Raw genomic sequence first — 17,859 nt, 5'->3', positions numbered from 1 at the left:
TGCTTTGAGGCAAATAAACTCATCCATAATAACATTGGAACTATAATTTAAGTTGGCACTATCTATTAATAGAATCATTTGTTTTGGTAATTGCTGGATCCATCAGTTTGCTTGTCTTTGGCTATTGTATCAACCAATAGCAACTCCAAATGCTGGAAATTAGGGATTCTTACCATTGTCACCGATATTGCCGATATTTTGAAAATATCGTGCTGTTATCGGCTATTTCAAGGTAGCTGATAATATTGGGAATATATCGTGATATTTTTAAAATATCACCAAAAATAAAATATCGCGATATTTTTTGAGATTTTTTTTTTAAGTTTTCATTTCCTATTTTTTGTTTCTTTTATTTTTTAAAATCTTTAAAACATGTTTTTTTATATTTTTGAAAGAAAAATAATGCAAAACTTATTATTTTCTTAGTTTTTTGTTGTTATTTATATTTTTTGAATTTTTTAGATTCCCGAGATTTATCAACTTTTGAAAATCTCTCCGAGAAATACCCTCGCTGAGAAATTACCTTTAATGATACAGGTGACTATGATTCTTACGTGGTTCATTGCAACTTTCTAAATTGGTGTTACCTCCAAATTTGAGTAGTATCAACTGGAACCCTGGGTAGGCTCACGGACAACTCCAAGCTGCCAGAAATTTTTTGGCCAATTGAACCAGCTTCACCAGTTGCCTGATGCGGGAGAAATTACTCTTCAGTGTCAGAATTGAAGCCAAAATTAACTCTAGTATCCTTTCTCTTCCTACTATTGTCCAATCTTCTATATCCTTCCAGATCGTCCTCTAACTTCTTCACACGAGTTCCAAACCTATAACAATCAATGATATTTATTAGGATCCATTGTTTCTTAAATTTTCTCCTGTGGAAAACCTCGACTTATCCCTCTGTCATGTCTTTTTTGGGAGGGATAGAAATCTTTTGATGTGAATTCTATCAGGCAGAGATTGCATACTGTAGAGGTTGAGGCTCAGAGGATGCACATAAACGAGAAAGAGAAAAGAAAGAACTCGTTAAAAAATTTTAATTAGGTCTAATCTCCTTAAGTTTAAATAGAGATTAGCCAAGATAACAAAATTACATTAGAGTCCCTTATTTTGTATAAAATACCAAAAGCAACATTAAGACTAAATAAACTTTGCTTTAAAGTGGTCGACTTATCTTTAACACTCCCCCTCAAGCTAGAGCATAGATATCAATCAAGCTCAGCTTGCCACATCATTTTGAGAAACTGGGCCTGGCAAGAGGCTTTGTAAAAATATCTGCAACTTGATCCTCAGATATCACATGCTTGGTGGAGATATGTCCAACTTGAACCATATCTCTTATATAGTGACAATCAACTTCAATATGTTTTGTCCTCTCATGAAATACAGGATTATTGGCTATATATGTAGCTGCCTTGTTATCACACATCATCACCATAGGCGATGAAACCTTCACTTGAAGATCGGCCAATACAGTTCAAACCCACATTAATTCAGCTGCCGTTTGGGCTATAGCCCTATATTCTGATTCGGCACTCGATCTAGCAACCAAGGTTTGCTTCTTGCTTCTCCAAGAGATTAGGTTACCTCCCACAAATACACAAAATCCTGTGGTAGATTTTTTGTCCTCTACAGACCCAGCATAATCAGCATCAGAGTAAGCAACTACCTCCAGGGTACCCCCTTTCTTAAATAATAACCCTTTTCCAGGAGAAGATTTTAAGTACCTGAGTATCATCATTGTAGCATTCCAGTGTATCTCTGTCGGTTTGTCCATAAATTGGCTAACCTTGCTTATAGCCAGAGCAATATCAGGTCTAGTAACTATCACATACAGTAACTTTCCTACCAACGAGCGATACTTCCTGCTATCGACGGGTTTAGACCCCTCATCCAATAAATGAACTTTTTGATCCATGGGAATATTTGCGGGTCTAGCTCCCAACATTCCTGTCTCTTTTAATAGATCAAGCACATAATTCGTTGAGACAAAACCACTCCCTCACTGCTCCTGGCCACTTCTATGCCCAGAAAGTATCTAAGTGGACCAAGGTCTTTGGTAACAAAATGTTTTTGAAGATGAACCTTTGTAGCTGCAATCTCTTTCATGTTATCTCCTGTAAGGATGATGTCATCCACATATACCACCATAACGACTAAGCCTGAGTTAGTTTTCTTTAATAAATAGTGAGTGGTCTGACGCTGACCTATCAAAACCGAACTTTGACATCACATCAAACAACTTTTGAAACCATGCACGAGGACTTTGCTTCAGCCCATATATCGCCTTTCTTAATCTGCACACCTTCTAACACTCCCCCTCAACCTCGAACGCAGGAGGTTGTTGCATGTATACTGTCTCAGAGAGATCCCCATATAGGAAGGCATTTTTCACATCTAGTTGATACAAACTCCATCCATGGTGAACAACTACTGAGAGAACAAGATGGATGGTGCCCATCCGCGCGACAGGAGAAAATGTCTCAAAGAAATCAACACCATATGTCTGAGTATAACCTTTTGCTACTAACCTGGTCTTATATCTTTCAATTGAACCATCTGAGTTGTACTTAATGGTATATACCCATTTGCATCCAACGATGTCCACATCCATTGGGGGATCAACAAGGTCCCATGTCTGTTGAGATAGTAAAGCGTCCATTTCATCTTGCATAGCATGCTTCCACCGGCTATCGAGAATGGCCGTTTGATAACTCAGAGGAATAGTTTCTGCAGATAAGGCTGAGATAAATGCTTTCATCTGATTACCAATTCTAGCATCTGACACAAACTGAGATATAGGATATAAGGTACATTGTCGTGTCCCCTTCCGTAGAGCTATTGGCCTGTTATCATCAACATGAATGTCATTGCTATCAGAAACACTTACCTCAGGAGAAGAAGAGGATGGAGGATCTGGAGGTGGTGGAGGTCTACGCGCATACACCAATGGAGGATTGTGAAACCGTGAGATAGGTGGAGTTGAAGGTGGAGTTGGATTCGGTAATGGGGGCACCGATTCCAAAGGAAAAGGAGGAACAGGAAGAGAAAAGGAGTCATCTTGATCGGTTTGCAACTGAGTACCAGTACTGGAATAATATGGAATAGACTCCAAGAAAGATACATCCGCACTGACATACTCCCGATGGGAAATCGGATCATAACATCGATACCCCTTTTTATTATTTGGATAGCCTATAAACATACACTTAGTGGCTTGAGTGACTAATTTATCACGGTCAGGTCCGAGTCTGTGCACAAAACAAACGCACCCAAATACCTTGGGCGAAAGAGAGAAGAGAGATTTATTAGGACACAGGATTTGCAAAGGAATTTGGTCTTCTACGGATGAAGAAGGCATGTGGTTGATCAAATAACAAGTTGTGATAACCGCATCACCCCAATATGAAGCAGGAACATTGGATTGAATCATAAGGGTGCGGGCTACATCAAGGAGGTGCCTATGTTTTCTCTCAGCCACCCCATTTTGTTGGAAAGTATAGGCACAAGAGGTTTGGGGTTGAATGCCATGGTCTCGATAAAATTGCAATAGAGCTTTGGTTTTAAATTCAAGAGCATTATCAGTGCGAATAATCTTGATAATAGATTCAAACTGAGTTTTTATTTCAATAATTAATGATTTGAGGATACTAGGAACTTCAGATCTTTCTTTTATTAAGAACACCCAAGACAACTTAGAAAAATCATCAACAATAACAAGGTAATAACGACATTGGGTCCTGGTAGGAATTTTACTGGGACCCCATACATCCGCAAGAAGAAGTTCAAAAACCTTATGACTGGACTGACTCTGACTAGAAGGAAACGAACTCCGATGATGCTTGTCCAACTGACATGCTTCACACTGGAATGATGTAGTAGACAGAATTTGAGGAATGACACGACGAAGCTTCGACAATGAAGGATGTTCGAGACGATGATGCCACTGAACATGACTCGAGGAAGAATCGACTGCAGCATAAATGTTTCCCACAGGGTGATGTAGATAGTAGACTCCATTTTCTTCAGTCTCCACCAATCTTCTTCCCTGTCAGTAAATCCTAAAAATCACAACACAGAGGATCAAATATCACTCTACAATTTAGCTCTTTTGTAAGGCAACTCACTGATAATAAACTTTGAGGAAATAAAGGAGCATGGAGGACATTTCTCAACTGCAAGGAAGAGGATATAGAAACATTTCCCTGACCAATAACCGGGGAGGAACTCCCATCAGCTAATGAGACTCCCCGATGTGCAGTAATAGTCTTTAGATCTGAAATTTTTTAGAGTTTTCATATAGATGTCTAGATGCACCAGAGTCAATAATCCACTTACTATCATGGGGAAAAAGATGGTCTCCGGTAGAGAAGGCCACACCAGCAACAGGAGAAGAAGAACTTGAAGGACGATGAGAAACCAGCTCCTCATATTCTACATGGCTAAGAGTGATAGATTCACTAGGAGAATTGGTTTCACACTCCACCTCTAGTTTTATAACATTAGCTTTTAGAACATTTGGCTTTAATGGAGAAAAACCTGGTCGTCTATGTTTATCCCAGCAGCGATCTTCTAAATGTCCTGATTTTCCACAATAGGTACATTGGAGTTTGCCTCTACCTCCCATACCTCTTCCACGACCTCTGCCTCTAACATGCATAGTGTTTTCTCGTCCATAACTAGATGGTACAGCTAAAGCAGATGACCGAGATACAGGTTGAGATTGTGGAAGAGAGATGACCAGTCTACTCAATCGATTGTATGCATCAGCGAGAGTAGGAACATCTGACCCGGTCAACATTTGAACTTTTGCAACTGAGAACTCTGATGATAGACCTGTGAGGAACCGAGCAACCATAGTCTGTTCTTGATGATCCTTCTGTTTTGAGCAACACAGAGGCTTGTGAGCATTAAGTCTTTCAAAGCCTTTCTTAATAGAGGCATAGTACTGGGCCAACAATTGATCACCTTGCTGTAAATTATATATTTCCTGTTCAACTTGTAGAATACGACTCACATTGGTCTCTTGAGAGTACGTATCTCGAAGAGTGTCCCACATCTGTTTAGTTGTATTGTAATAAATTAAGCCATCTGCAATATGAAATTCAATGCTATTCATGATCCATGACATAACAATGTCATTATCTTCGTCCCAAGTATTATATTTTCCTGCTTTATCATCAGGTTCTGATTCCAGCAGTATATGTTTTCTACGATGTCCAGACACTGACATCATAAAAGTTCTAGACCACCGTGCATAATTAGTTTCATTTAATTTCACAGAAGAACCATAGGAGAAAGGATTTGCAAAGGCTTTATATTCCCCAATAACCTCATTCTTGAAATCAGATTTCGAGACGTCACCCATACTGAGTACCACTTCCTCAGTAGTCACCACTAATAGTGCTGCTGCAATAAACTCCCACACTGTGCAAATCCACTACTATAATAAGTTTTCACCACGACAATAGATCTGCAATCAGATCTGAACCAACCAGACAATAAATTTTTTTTGAAGATAACATGTTCTTCACAGCAACCATTTATGAGTGAACGAAAAATAGAAGTATGTGGTTCCACTGTCTAGTCTTCATCACACTCAGATGTGTCAGATCTATAAAAAAGATCCAAAAAAACCACGACAATTTAATATGGAGTAACAGAAGTACGCAGATGACAGAAATTTCAAATCTTCACCACACTCAGATCTGTGATCAGATCTCTGAAAAGGTGCAGCTTCACGACTATTTAATGTGAATATTCTTCACAACAACCAGTTTTGAACGAACCCAACCAAAATATACATGTCCACGACTGAAAAAACATATTTAATCCCCACTACATTCAGATTTTTTATTAGATCTGAAATACCCAAAGCCTACGGTCTTCAGAAACTCCATGATACCAAAAAAAAATTTACCGTCACCCCCTTTACGGCTTCAGCACAGAACCCATACTTGTATCCATTCAGTTTGGTTGACAGAGACCCATAACACTCACAACTCTTTAGATCTGATCTGAGTCATGACTTTTGTCAGATCTGTTATCAAATCTGTACCATTCGAGAAAGGAAAAGAACAACACACCTTTTTCTTGATCTTTTCACGTGAACCTTTTTTTTTTTTTCTTCTTCACGTGAAGTAAAACCCTTCACTCAAACTTTGACTCTGAACTTGAGATCACCCTCCCCAGATCGATGGCTCTGATACCATGTAGAGGTTGAGGCTCAGAGGATGCACAGAAACGAGAAAGAGAAAAGAAAGAACTCGTTAAAATTTTTTAATTAGGTCTAATCTCCTTAAGTTTAAATAGAGATTAGCCAAGATAACAAAATTACATTAGAGTCCCTTATTTTGTATAAAATACCAAAAGCAACATTAAGACTAAATAAACTTTGCTTTAAAGTGGTCGACTTATCTTTAACACATACTTTATGAAGATTCTCATAATATGCAGTTCATGTTTGCCTTCCAATTCCCAGTTTGGTGAAAGGCTTCTCCATCATAATATTGTTCCCGTAGTGTCCATGTAAAGATGAAAAAAATTGAAGTCTTTCTGTTGTCCATATTCTCTCATTGATGTCAAACATTTTGCCATTCATTGTTTTAGCAAGTCGACAGTATGTCATTGCACCAAGCTTGTGTTGGTAGGTTGTGGATTTTCATCCAAACAAGAACCATTGAGGCACCATGGAATTGTGAAGTCTAGCAACTAAACAAAGCTATTCTATGAGGAACTCACCTTCCAGTAATGATGAAAGTGCCCAAGGTTTATGTTATCATTTTAGAATATCTAATGTAGACTTCATAGAAGCACAAAAATGTAACCATATATTTCCAGTCGTGATTTTCTAGCAAACTGGTTTTGCATGCCTAGTGAACTCTGTACAACCCAAAAGCGTAACCATACATGCTTGTTTGCTTATTCATAATATGTGCAAAAATTTTCTTTGAGGGATAGTATGTGCAAGTTTTGATTTTGAAAAAATGTAAAGGCTAATTTTCAGCAATGCACAGCATAGCGTACCGGGTTCTATTAAGTACATCATGACACGCCTAGACAGTAGACAAGCAGGGTTTTCTAGTGCAAACAGCAAGCTATAACAAATTCTCTAGGAATGTCAACAGTTTGTTGTTGTCTTTTATCACTACATGCTGTTCACAAGTTCTAGTTTGCAATATCAAGTGATGGGTTTTACTTTAAGTGAACAAGATGATTCAGTGAGAAGTTGCAGGGAAGGAAATGACAATTCAGTAAAAATTAGAAGCATGAGAAGTAACAAGGGAGGGGATCATGTGCTATTCTAAATTTTTGCTGATAAAGTGTTGTCTGCTGTTGCAATCCAGGCCTAGTTCTATAAATTTTGTGATTTTTACCGCTGATATTATGCATGGATATTGGTACTCAAAATTTAGTATCATCTGTGGGGCATGGAAAGTGAATTCATCTCACAATGGAAGCATGAGAGGAAGGTGTCGAGTATCACTTCTATAGATAGCATTGACATCTGGTAGTCTTATCTTCAATGTCCTATTGTTTACAGTGCATTGTGATCTCTAATTTCTCCAGGAAGCATTTGTAATTACTTACGACAATTTGATGCTCTTTAAACTTGCTGATTGTGCATAACAAATGTATGAAGGGTACGAGTTTAGTGATATGGGAGCAAACTTTGGAAAGATGCATCTTACTTTCATTCTGAGCTGTGAATGATAATGAGCATCGTTCTTAAACTTTAGGAATATTTACTTTTATTAGCATGTATTTATTTTTAAGTTGGTTTATATTTCTCATGGTGTATATCTTATTACAAGTTTATGCATATTCAGGTGCCGTATCTGCAGCCAGATCCTTCCCACCTTCTGTAAATTGAGTAGTGAGTTCCCAAAGCTTTCTTTCATATATGCAGATATAGATGAATGTCCTGAAACGACCCAAAACATACGGTATACCCCTACATTCCAATTCTTTCGAGATGGCGAAAGGGTTGATGAAATGTTTGGTGCAGGAGAGGAACGCTTGCGTGATCGGCTTTGGTTGCATTCGTAATGCATCTCTCTACTACAAATTGCTAATTCCTAGCGAACTGCCCTCTCTGTATTTTATGTTGCAGGCACTATATGATGGATGTTTTCAAATGTATCATCCCTGCAGGCATTGTAGTGTAGTTCTGAGCTGTTGAGCATTAAATTACCAAGATATTACCTAATAGATTTGCATTAGTAGATGTATAAACTGGGATTGTTTGGGTTGAAGGCCAGATCTCACTGCTTTTCCACGTATTCATGGACTGGATGAGAATTCAATTCTTATGTTATTTCCTTGGTAATGAATAACAATTTCAGGTATTTATGTCAATAGTGTAAGGTAACCAAATTCAATTGAAATTGTTGTCATGTTCATGTGACAGTTTACCAACATGAAAACTCAATATTTTATTTAAATATCACTGAAATTAATGTACATTTGTATGCTTTGTTTTGCTTTCCTTTTATTGTAAATTTCTGTTGCCTCGTTATTTTGAATTTCTTGGAAAAAGGAGATTTTGCTGATGCTTTTCTGATAAACACGATATTTTAAAGTATCCCATGATATTTCTTTCACGGGATGGAATATTTTGCAGGAATATTTACATCATTATCATTATGTCTTTGAAGAAGGTATGCTGCATCTAGCATTGTTCTATTCTTGTGTCCATGGCAGTAAGATCTATTACTTCTGCATTTCTTGACAAGGTTGAAAGTTGAAACTGTTGTTGGCCTGCTTGATATATGTTACGCAATATTTTGGTCATCACAATGAAGTCGACCATCTAAGTCTGTCACATAGATACGGCTGTGGATATTTGGGATTCGACCATTTTTATCAAGTTTTCAATCTGACTAGTATACAGGGAGGCTAAAATGGAGTATCCATTTGACATGGATGTAATTTCATTGTGCTTTACATGATGCACAAGAAAAGGTACCAGTCCTAAAACTCTTCCATGAGAGGCGGTCAGCTGATTCAGTGACCTTAGACTCTGAGATGCAATCCATGGGACACACGTAGTCTATTAACTTTCTGAAAATCACTTTCCAGTCACCATGTTCAAACCAATAATCAGCCATTAGTACTTAAAATATTTGCAAATTTTTTTATTTGTTATTCTGTATAACAAAGCTGTTAACTTCTATGCCTGTATGTTGACCATACAGTTTTTACTTCTGACCAATTTTATAGAAATCTGTTGACATTAATAGGTTTTACTGTAAATTTGTGCTTTCAAAATTTTTTAAGATGACATGGTTATTTATTTCATGCATTACTTGTCACCATCATTAAGATTTGAGTAATCTTACAAAGAAAATACGCCAAGATTGCGTTTTAAAAGTCCAACTAAAAGAACGTCATTTATATTATATAGTAAATGATCTGCACAGTGCCAATTAATGCATAAAGCAAACAAATTTTTTTTATGACGAGGAACCCTTGCCGAAGGCGACGAAAACCCAGGTTGGAGCCCCACTACCACCCTGCCTTATGTGGTCCACCTCTGACTGACACCTGTGTGCCTGCAGGGTTTGATCTGGTGCCTTTATCTCAGCACTTTCACAACTACCCTGCTGGCCAGGCGGGCGACACCTGCAGTGGTAGAAACCTGTGGTGTTAGCATCCACTAAGTGGCAGTTAACATCTTGCTTCCGTACATGTATCAGAGTAACATATATTTTTTTCATTTATATTAAGCACTTAGTTTCACTTTGCTTTGGATCCTGTGCCATTTGAGTTTTTGGCTAGGCCAAGGAAAAACTGCCCATTACCGAATGCATATTGGCAGGCTTTCACTTAGTAAAACCCTTGCGGTCCTCCCTCCCCATGGGGGAGTACACTCAGCTTGAACCTTGCAGCAAGGGATGCCCCCACTGGGTTTTAAACTTGACAATACGAGTTAAAGGGTGCGCCACCATGATCCATAAGCGACTCCAATGAGTAAACCGGTTTGGGACAAGCATTGCCTATTCAATTGAGTCGGATTCATCAGCCAAATGTATGAGTTTGGAAACAGCTTCTCAGTAGGTGTTTCGGGCCCAATGCTGTCGTTTGTCCGGTCTGTCCTAACCAACTTGAGCATGGACCAGTGTTGACTATTTTAGCTTTAAATGTATGTTTCGTCAATCAAACCAACAATTATTATCTGTGTAGCTCATTCGATGGAGAGAACATCTGTTAAGTTTAGAATTTCTTATGTTTTTTTTAATTACTTGAACAAATCACATCTGTGAGCGAAAATCTGATCATGCTGGTTCAGCCTGCTATAACTACAGTCTTTGTCTTGAGGCTTAAGATTCCAGAAAATGGATCCATCATTTGAAATAGGATGGGTTCCATCATACATTCAATCTTAGCCATCCAGAACCATTTAGCCATTGATTGAATGGCTAGGATTGAATGTATGATGAAACCATCCTATTTCAAATAATGGGATCCGTGTTCGGCCCAAGGCCTATGCTGGGTGTCAGCTTACACAACAAGAGGTTTTTTTTCACAACTTGGAGGATCCAAGACCCAAGGTGCCAATCCTACCAAACAAAACATATGCTGAACACATGTACAGGTCAGATTGGGTTGAGACAGACAGTCATGACCATAAGACCAAATATTATATCCGATGTAGGGGTGGCAATCAGATCGGGTTGGCGGGTCGACCCGGTGGGTTGGCGGGTCAGCATACCTCAACCCGAACCGACCCGTTTATTAAACGGGTCGGCTGTGTCAAACACGAACCCGACCCGTTTATTAAACGGGTAACCCGACACGACCCGCCAACCCGTTTAATAAACGGGTTGGGTCGGGTAAACGGGTTGGCAAGTTGGCGGGTCGGGTTGGCAGGTTGACCCGCCCGCCTAACCCGTTTATTAAACGGGTTGGCGGGTTGGCATACCCCTAACACGAACCTGACCCGTTTAATAAACGGGTTAGGCGGGTCGACCCGTTTATTAAACGGGTTAGTTTGAGCCCAACCCGAACCCGCCTAAGAGGCGGGTTGGCGGGTCGGGTCAGGTTTTGCCACCCCTAATCCGATGTAATAATTTTATCGACGTTAATTGTCTGCCATCGCCAGTGTCACTGAACAATGCCTTTATGGTTGAGACTTGAGAGAGAGAGAGGGATCACCCTTAGTCCGTGAGAGAGGCTTTCAAGCTTCCACGCGTTTACTGTATAGAGCCCTCTTTATCCAATTCCCCATCCGATGCTTTTCAGTCTTCTCAAAACTTTATTAACACCACAGTGAAAACAAATCAGCCAGATTCACCAACTCCATCCTTGGACAGTAATAAGCTGCCGCACTTCCACGTCTTCCCCATCAAAGCAACCAATCCAGTATGGCCAATCCAGCAATTGCTCACTCCTCCAGTCTTCTCTTATCATCACCCCTGTGCCACCACCACAGTGGGCACAGCAAATTGTCACCACCACTCACATCGTTGACGACATTTTCCCATGCCAGATCTGCCAATGCTGGTGAGTTGTTTTGTTCTTTTCTTTCCTTTTTCTGGAACATTTCTTCGTTCAAGCATCCTGGTCGCGCTGGCTTAGCCTGCCATACCTAAGGTCATCGTGCTGGCGGCGTAAAACTCCGTGGCCAGACCCTCACCCCCGGGGCTTATGCTGGGTGTCTGCTTGCGCAGAGGAGAAACGCTCATGGGAATAGAACCTTGACCATCCGTCTAGCGGTCAAGGCTCCACCACACTACGCCACCGGTCGGCATACGCAGAAGTGACATCTTTGTATCTTGTTACTGGTTGTTTTACAGGCAGCATGTCCAAGCGTTACTGCTACAGGAATTTGAAGGATTCTTGGTCTTCTTCCTCTTCCTCTTCACGGATTTCTGTAAAAGAAGAGGAAGAGGAAGAGGATGGTAATGGTGAAGAGACTTTGTTATACTCTGTGGCACCACTGCCTTTCCTTTTCATAGCTGCACTACCTGGAGGTGATTATCCTCTCTTTCTCTCTCTCTGCGCCACTTTAATTGGACCATTGTTACCAATAACGAAGTTGGTATGAATTTATCATGATTCTATCAGATTAAAGACTACCCAGTAGCCATCAATTTCAGAAAACCTTTTCTGTCAATTTATCACGATATATTTCCTTACCAAGAAATCTCCATTTGGTGATTTTGTGACTGTGTTGCTATCACATGCCTTGACTTAGACATTGCCTCTCAAATTAACTATGCCTACTCTTGCGACCATCCACGCTATTATCAATTGGCATATTTCTCCACAAGCCAGCAGCTATAATACCTTTTTATGCGGTCATTTACTAGCTTTTCAGGTTTCTTAAAACGTTAGCTTTGACAATTTTCTTAGACACTAAAAATAAGAGGTGACTTTTATACCTCAAGATATGATATGAGGATGGATCAGATGATATGCCAAATCATCGATCCTTGTGTTTTAGCAATCAGATTCCTATGCAAAATGGTAGTACCAAATCCGATTCATACATTATTTGGACTCGGATATCAGCGGGATTCGGACGAAAAATCTCAAACCATGTCCGAACTCGGCTACTGATTGAATTTGACTTGCTTTGTGGAATCGGACGTCGGGTTTCAGTTGGATGATGGATTCAAATATGATCCATCGAATTCCTTATCGCCGCCATTCATTGAGCAAAGAAGCAGAGCCCACATTAATGGCCCACCTGAAGTAATCTTCGGCGATCCCATTGGCTGCCGTTGATCTCTTGAGTGGACAGAGATCAGCCGAAAACCCAGAAGACCGGTGATTTGGCATATGACTTGATCCAACGATTTGTGATACTTTGTAGGTTGACCCTTTTGCTTGAATTGCCAACATTGCCATTTAGATACCAACTGGGGCTCCCCTTGTCTGGTAGGAGCAGCTAGTGCACGTCACCTTGTGTTGGGACGTTGCAGGTTCAAAACCCAATGGTATAATTGTATAATTGGTAGGGTCTGCCTAACCCACATTGCCTTTAAAAAGAAAAAGGTTCTTGCCTTATTCTGCTATACAACTGCTTGGAGGAAATGATATTCACTTCAAAATCTTACAAAAGCCAGGAAAGACCACTAAGATCACAGTCAATATGCAGCTTGCATTATTTCTTTTCCTTGGAAAATGCAAATAGTTACTTGCCAGTTTTTTTTTTATGAAGTTTCCAATATGAGTAATATATAATAGGTGGCAGAATGGGAATCGAATAAAGTATCTTATGTTAACATTAACTTCTTATAACAGTTAAGGCATTCACATCTTTGATGGATACCAAGACAATTTGGTAGTGGTTCTACGAGGGAAGATCAGGTGCAATGTGGTGTGCTGCTACACCTGATCACCCACCATCTGCTGTTGGGCCCCACAACTGGAAAGCTGTATCACAAAGATGAAGGGAGATCAGGTGCAGCAGCAAACTAAAAGTGTGCAATCACATTGCATCCGATCCTCCCTCGTTGTTCTATGAATATCCTCTGGAAAACCTCATACATCATGGGCTTCTCTCTAGATAAATTTAAGAAAAGAAAAAGATGGTCACCTTCACTTACAACATGACTTTGTTGGTGCAACAGCTGATGCATTGAGGTCAGCATTTGGGCCCTTTGTTGAACTTGTGAAGACATGGAACCTTCCTGATTGGCTTGTACATTGGGGCCATCCTGGAAATATGGTAAAAAAAAATCATTCTTCAAACAAGTGATCAGCATCATCCTTTTCATAGGAAAGCCCAAGCATGTGATTTATTGTTATTGGCACAATTCAGTTTTTGACAAAAAATGTTGAATTTTGCAGGCAGTGGTGTTATTTGCCATGGGCGGATATGGAACATATCTCGGCTTCAGGATACGATATTCAGATGATGTGGTATGTCAAACTAATAAATTCTCGAGTCATTTTATCCTCACAATGCTTAAACATTGATGTCTGTGTCTCATGCATACCCTTTGTCACATGGACACGAATACGGACACAGATACCATAGAGACAGGAATACATGATTAACAGAAAAAGACATGAAGACACATTTTTAAATATTTAATATATAAAACTATATTTTAATTATGTTAACATAAAAAAAAACATGATTGATATAAGCATTATTCAGCTTGCCAATTAATTTTTAGTATTTGTGTTGTTCAATAGGAAGAGAAAGCTAAAGCCAAAGATTTGCACCCAAAACTCCTTGGAGGAATGTTCTTTTTCTTTGCTCTTGGGGCAACTGGTGGAATAACTTCCCTTCTGACTTCAGGCCGACCCATCCTAGAAAGGTACTATGGGATTAGTACCTGTAGAGAGCTACTTTTGATCTCAGTGATATATTTGGGATTTTAAATTCTAGACTGAAATTAATTAATGAAGTTTCCTCCATCAGTCCTCATGCTGTTACAGGGTTATTTGGGCTGGCTCTTCTGACCATTCAGACAATTTTGCCTTCTCTATTTGAGGTGAGCATAGACACACCAAGATGATCGCTTTAATACATTCTATGATTTTCTCCTTCAAATTCAAGCACTCTACTTATATACCTTAAAGTTTCTAAACTTATGAAGATGTTTATGGCTTTGGTCTTTTTTCGGTTATTTACATAAACACGCAAAAAAGAAATTTATCTTTCAGATTCACATCCAAACAACTTGGTAATTCAAATGCACACCTCATTTATTTTGTGGTTAACCCAAAGTATGCTTGTGGTCAGTTCCCAAGTTGGCCTTTCCTGTCATGATTTTACCATTAAGAAAAGTCAACTTTACCCTTATGTAGAGAGAAAGAGAGATTAATGAGGGCAAAATAGTCAAGGAGAAGCATATTCAATGAGGGTAAAACTAGTTTTTTTTTTTTTCAATTTATTACTTGAAGAAACCTCATCCAGGATCGAAGACCTAGTCATGCTGGCTCAGCCTGCCATACCTGCGTCGTCCCAGAGGCATAAAACTCCAAGGCTAGGACCCTCGCCCCAAGGCCTATGCTGGGTGCCAGGTGTAAAACTTGTGAGTTTTTAATTTATTAACTATGGATTGTTTTAGAGGAATTTATTAACTGTGGTTAAAGAGAATAGTTACCAAGGGTATGAATTTGATTAATTGAAGATAAAGGTAAGAATGATTTTGAATTATAAGTTTTTTTATTTATGATTCTGAATCATAAAAAAACCAAGTATGTTTTTGTAATAACGGCTCTTTTTTGGATCATAATAATAAGTCTTTCTTGTCAAACTTTTTCATCAACTCATTCATTTCCCAGAGCCCAAACACATATTGATTGGCCTGTATATTTTTGTTAAATGATTTTATCAGGTTCAAGAAGATTAATTTCTCTTGCTGATACTTATGTGACTTGCAGGGGAATCCAGACTCACGCAATGTGCACTCCATCTTGGGCAGTAGCATCATGGCTCTGTTTCTAGTGCATGCATTCCTAGGCCTTCAGCTGGGCCTTAGCTATTGAGACGCCAACTATTTACATGGCATGAAATATGCAATTGATGAAGCCATTTGATTCATAGCATCTGTCTTGGCAAAAACTGTTGGTAACTGCACAAAATCACCCAATGCATGTCAGTTTAAAAGCTTCACTAGGAAAGAGGAGCATATTAACAAAATCAGTTGTCAGAAGAAAATGTGCAATATATGTGAAAGGTGAACATGTGCTAGAGTGCAATCGTTGGTTTGCTACCTTTGATATTATTTCGTCATTGTTATATCAATATTGAAAAAAATAGAAAAAGTGTGAAGAAAACTCATTAGTGGGAATCATAGTGACAAATGTCACCATATTTAGGAAAATCTTGCGAAAATCTCATGGGAAATTACCTGAAAGTTAAAAATGGTAATTTCTTGCGATATTTTCATTTTCTCATGAGTTTTTCATCAAAAACATAATATTGCGTTTTAAACACAATATTTATGTTTTTATCGGCTATTTATCATGAAAAAACCATGGTTTTTATTTTTAAATATTTTTATGTATATTTCCTTAAAAAATATTTTTTATATTATTTATTTATTCTTTATTACCGAGATTTTGTCAAAGTGCAACGTTTTAAAAAAAATCAAATTTCCATGAGTTTTTTGCCTGCCGATATTTTGCAGTTTTTAACTTTTGTCACTATGGTGGGAATGTCAAGTTTTCTCTCATGAATGACAAGCAAACAGCGTGGTGAATAAGGGATGTAAACAGGTGGGATTCGGGTTTGATTTAGCCATTACGAATTGGACCTATTCGGATCTGACATAATTGGATTTGGATTCAAAGTTGGATGGGATCAGACAAAACTGAATCCTGGTCTGATCAGATTATGTGTGAACTGTCAATCTTAAAATCCAAAATTTACGCAATCGGATTCAAATTTGAGCTAGGGCTTGGATGCAAAACTCAATACTTAATCCAAATCTGATTATTAATGGGATCCTAACTTGCCTACCGAATCTGACTAATTGGATTCGGATCGAATGTCAGATTACATCCAACCCGTTGACATCCATAGTGGTGAAGGGCATTTTCATCAACAGCTAACAAAAGAAACCAATCAGATAACTCGACAAGGTCTTCCTGCATCTTGGTTGCCATTGTGCATGGCGAGTATCTAAATGCTGAACAGTCGAAGATCCTGGATTCCTTACAACTATGTTGAACAATCTAGAATCACACGGAGTTCTCTGAGACTATCAATCTGTTCTTGCTAATTCCTTGACATGTGATTATGTTGCTGTAAGTTGCAGCAATTATGGAGGCAGAATTTCTTTTTTTATGCAAAAATTTGGTTGGGAAAAAAAATGAAAACTTTCATATTGCAAATCTTGCCCACTTTCAAACGTGAAACAAGTTTCCCAAGTTAATGGAAACGATGGATTACAGATAAAATCTGTTTCTTGGGATTTTTAGTTGCCAACTTCATGTTATCTTTGAATCCCATGATTCAACTTTTCATGTGATTTTTGAAGAGAGCTTTTGGCAACAAAAGCCCAACAGGATAGGAGCTTGATGTCTATTTTGAAAAACGATCTCCGATGAGAGAGAGATGAAAAAAGCAAGTAGCACCTGAATTTACACAGTGTTTAAATGATGCAGGAAACAGATTTAGACTTTGATTTTTGAAAACAGGGTTACAGACTTCAAAAAAATCTGATTTTTTTATTGAAAACCGTAGATATATATGATTGATTCTACCATAAAAATTTTGAGCTTAAATAACGAATATAAACAGGCAAAACAACATCATTATCATACAGACAGAATTGCATATCTCAGAAATAAAACCCTAATCATGATATATTCTGATTTATGCATGTAAAAATCATAAAAATATGAGATCAAGGGCTCTTGATTATGCTTGAATATGTAGATGATGAAAATAACATAAACACAACATGGAAAAAAATAAAAAATCGTTGAAGCATGGACTGAATTTGATTTATCCATTAAAAGAGGGATTCAACCTATAGAAAGGTCGAATCTCGATTCAAAGTGTTACTCTTCCCTCGTTTTACCAAGTGGTTAGATTGGGATTCTTTTATAACTTTGAGGGTACGGTTGCATGTCACAGAAGGGGTGCAACGGCACCCCCTTTTGTGGAAACCCCTATTGTGTAAACGGAATCGGACCCCTCCTCCCCCTTCATGAGAACCGTTTTTGCAAAAAACCCAAAAGCAACATGTATTTTGACACACCTATCGAGGAAACTAAGACACTTATGACATGGAACAATTAATAACAGATGAAAATAATACATAAATGACAATTGAAAAGTTGAACCCTTGGTATGTTGTACAAGTTATATAAAAATTTATTAAACAATATAATTGTTTTATGTTTTTATACTAATGAGACTTGGTTGAATATGTTTTTATTTAA

The 17,859-nt window shown here is 38.5% G+C and overlaps 1 protein-coding gene across 1 annotated transcript; it reads left to right on the top strand.

Annotated features, from left to right (window-relative positions):
* The first annotated feature begins 11,129 nt into the window (after positions 1–11,129).
* LOC149813450 (translation initiation factor) lies at positions 11,130–15,744 on the top strand. The gene is made up of 7 exons (XM_089991352.1): positions 11,130–11,505; positions 11,799–11,975; positions 13,581–13,678; positions 13,801–13,872; positions 14,152–14,276; positions 14,381–14,453; positions 15,349–15,744. Exons 1-7 carry the CDS (start codon positions 11,367–11,369, stop codon positions 15,451–15,453), a joined length of 789 nt encoding a protein of 262 aa, XP_089847478.1. The 5' UTR covers positions 11,130–11,366; the 3' UTR covers positions 15,454–15,744.
* The last annotated feature ends 2,115 nt before the right edge of the window (positions 15,745–17,859 follow it).

The sequence above is a fragment of the Nuphar pumila genome, chromosome 16 (assembly GCF_984573655.1).
Source record: "Nuphar pumila chromosome 16, dmNupPumi1.hap1.1, whole genome shotgun sequence".
In the NCBI taxonomy this organism is placed as follows: domain Eukaryota; kingdom Viridiplantae; phylum Streptophyta; class Magnoliopsida; order Nymphaeales; family Nymphaeaceae; genus Nuphar; species Nuphar pumila.
The sequence above is the reverse complement of the archived record's forward strand: the minus strand, read 5'-3'. Positions and strand labels throughout refer to the sequence as shown.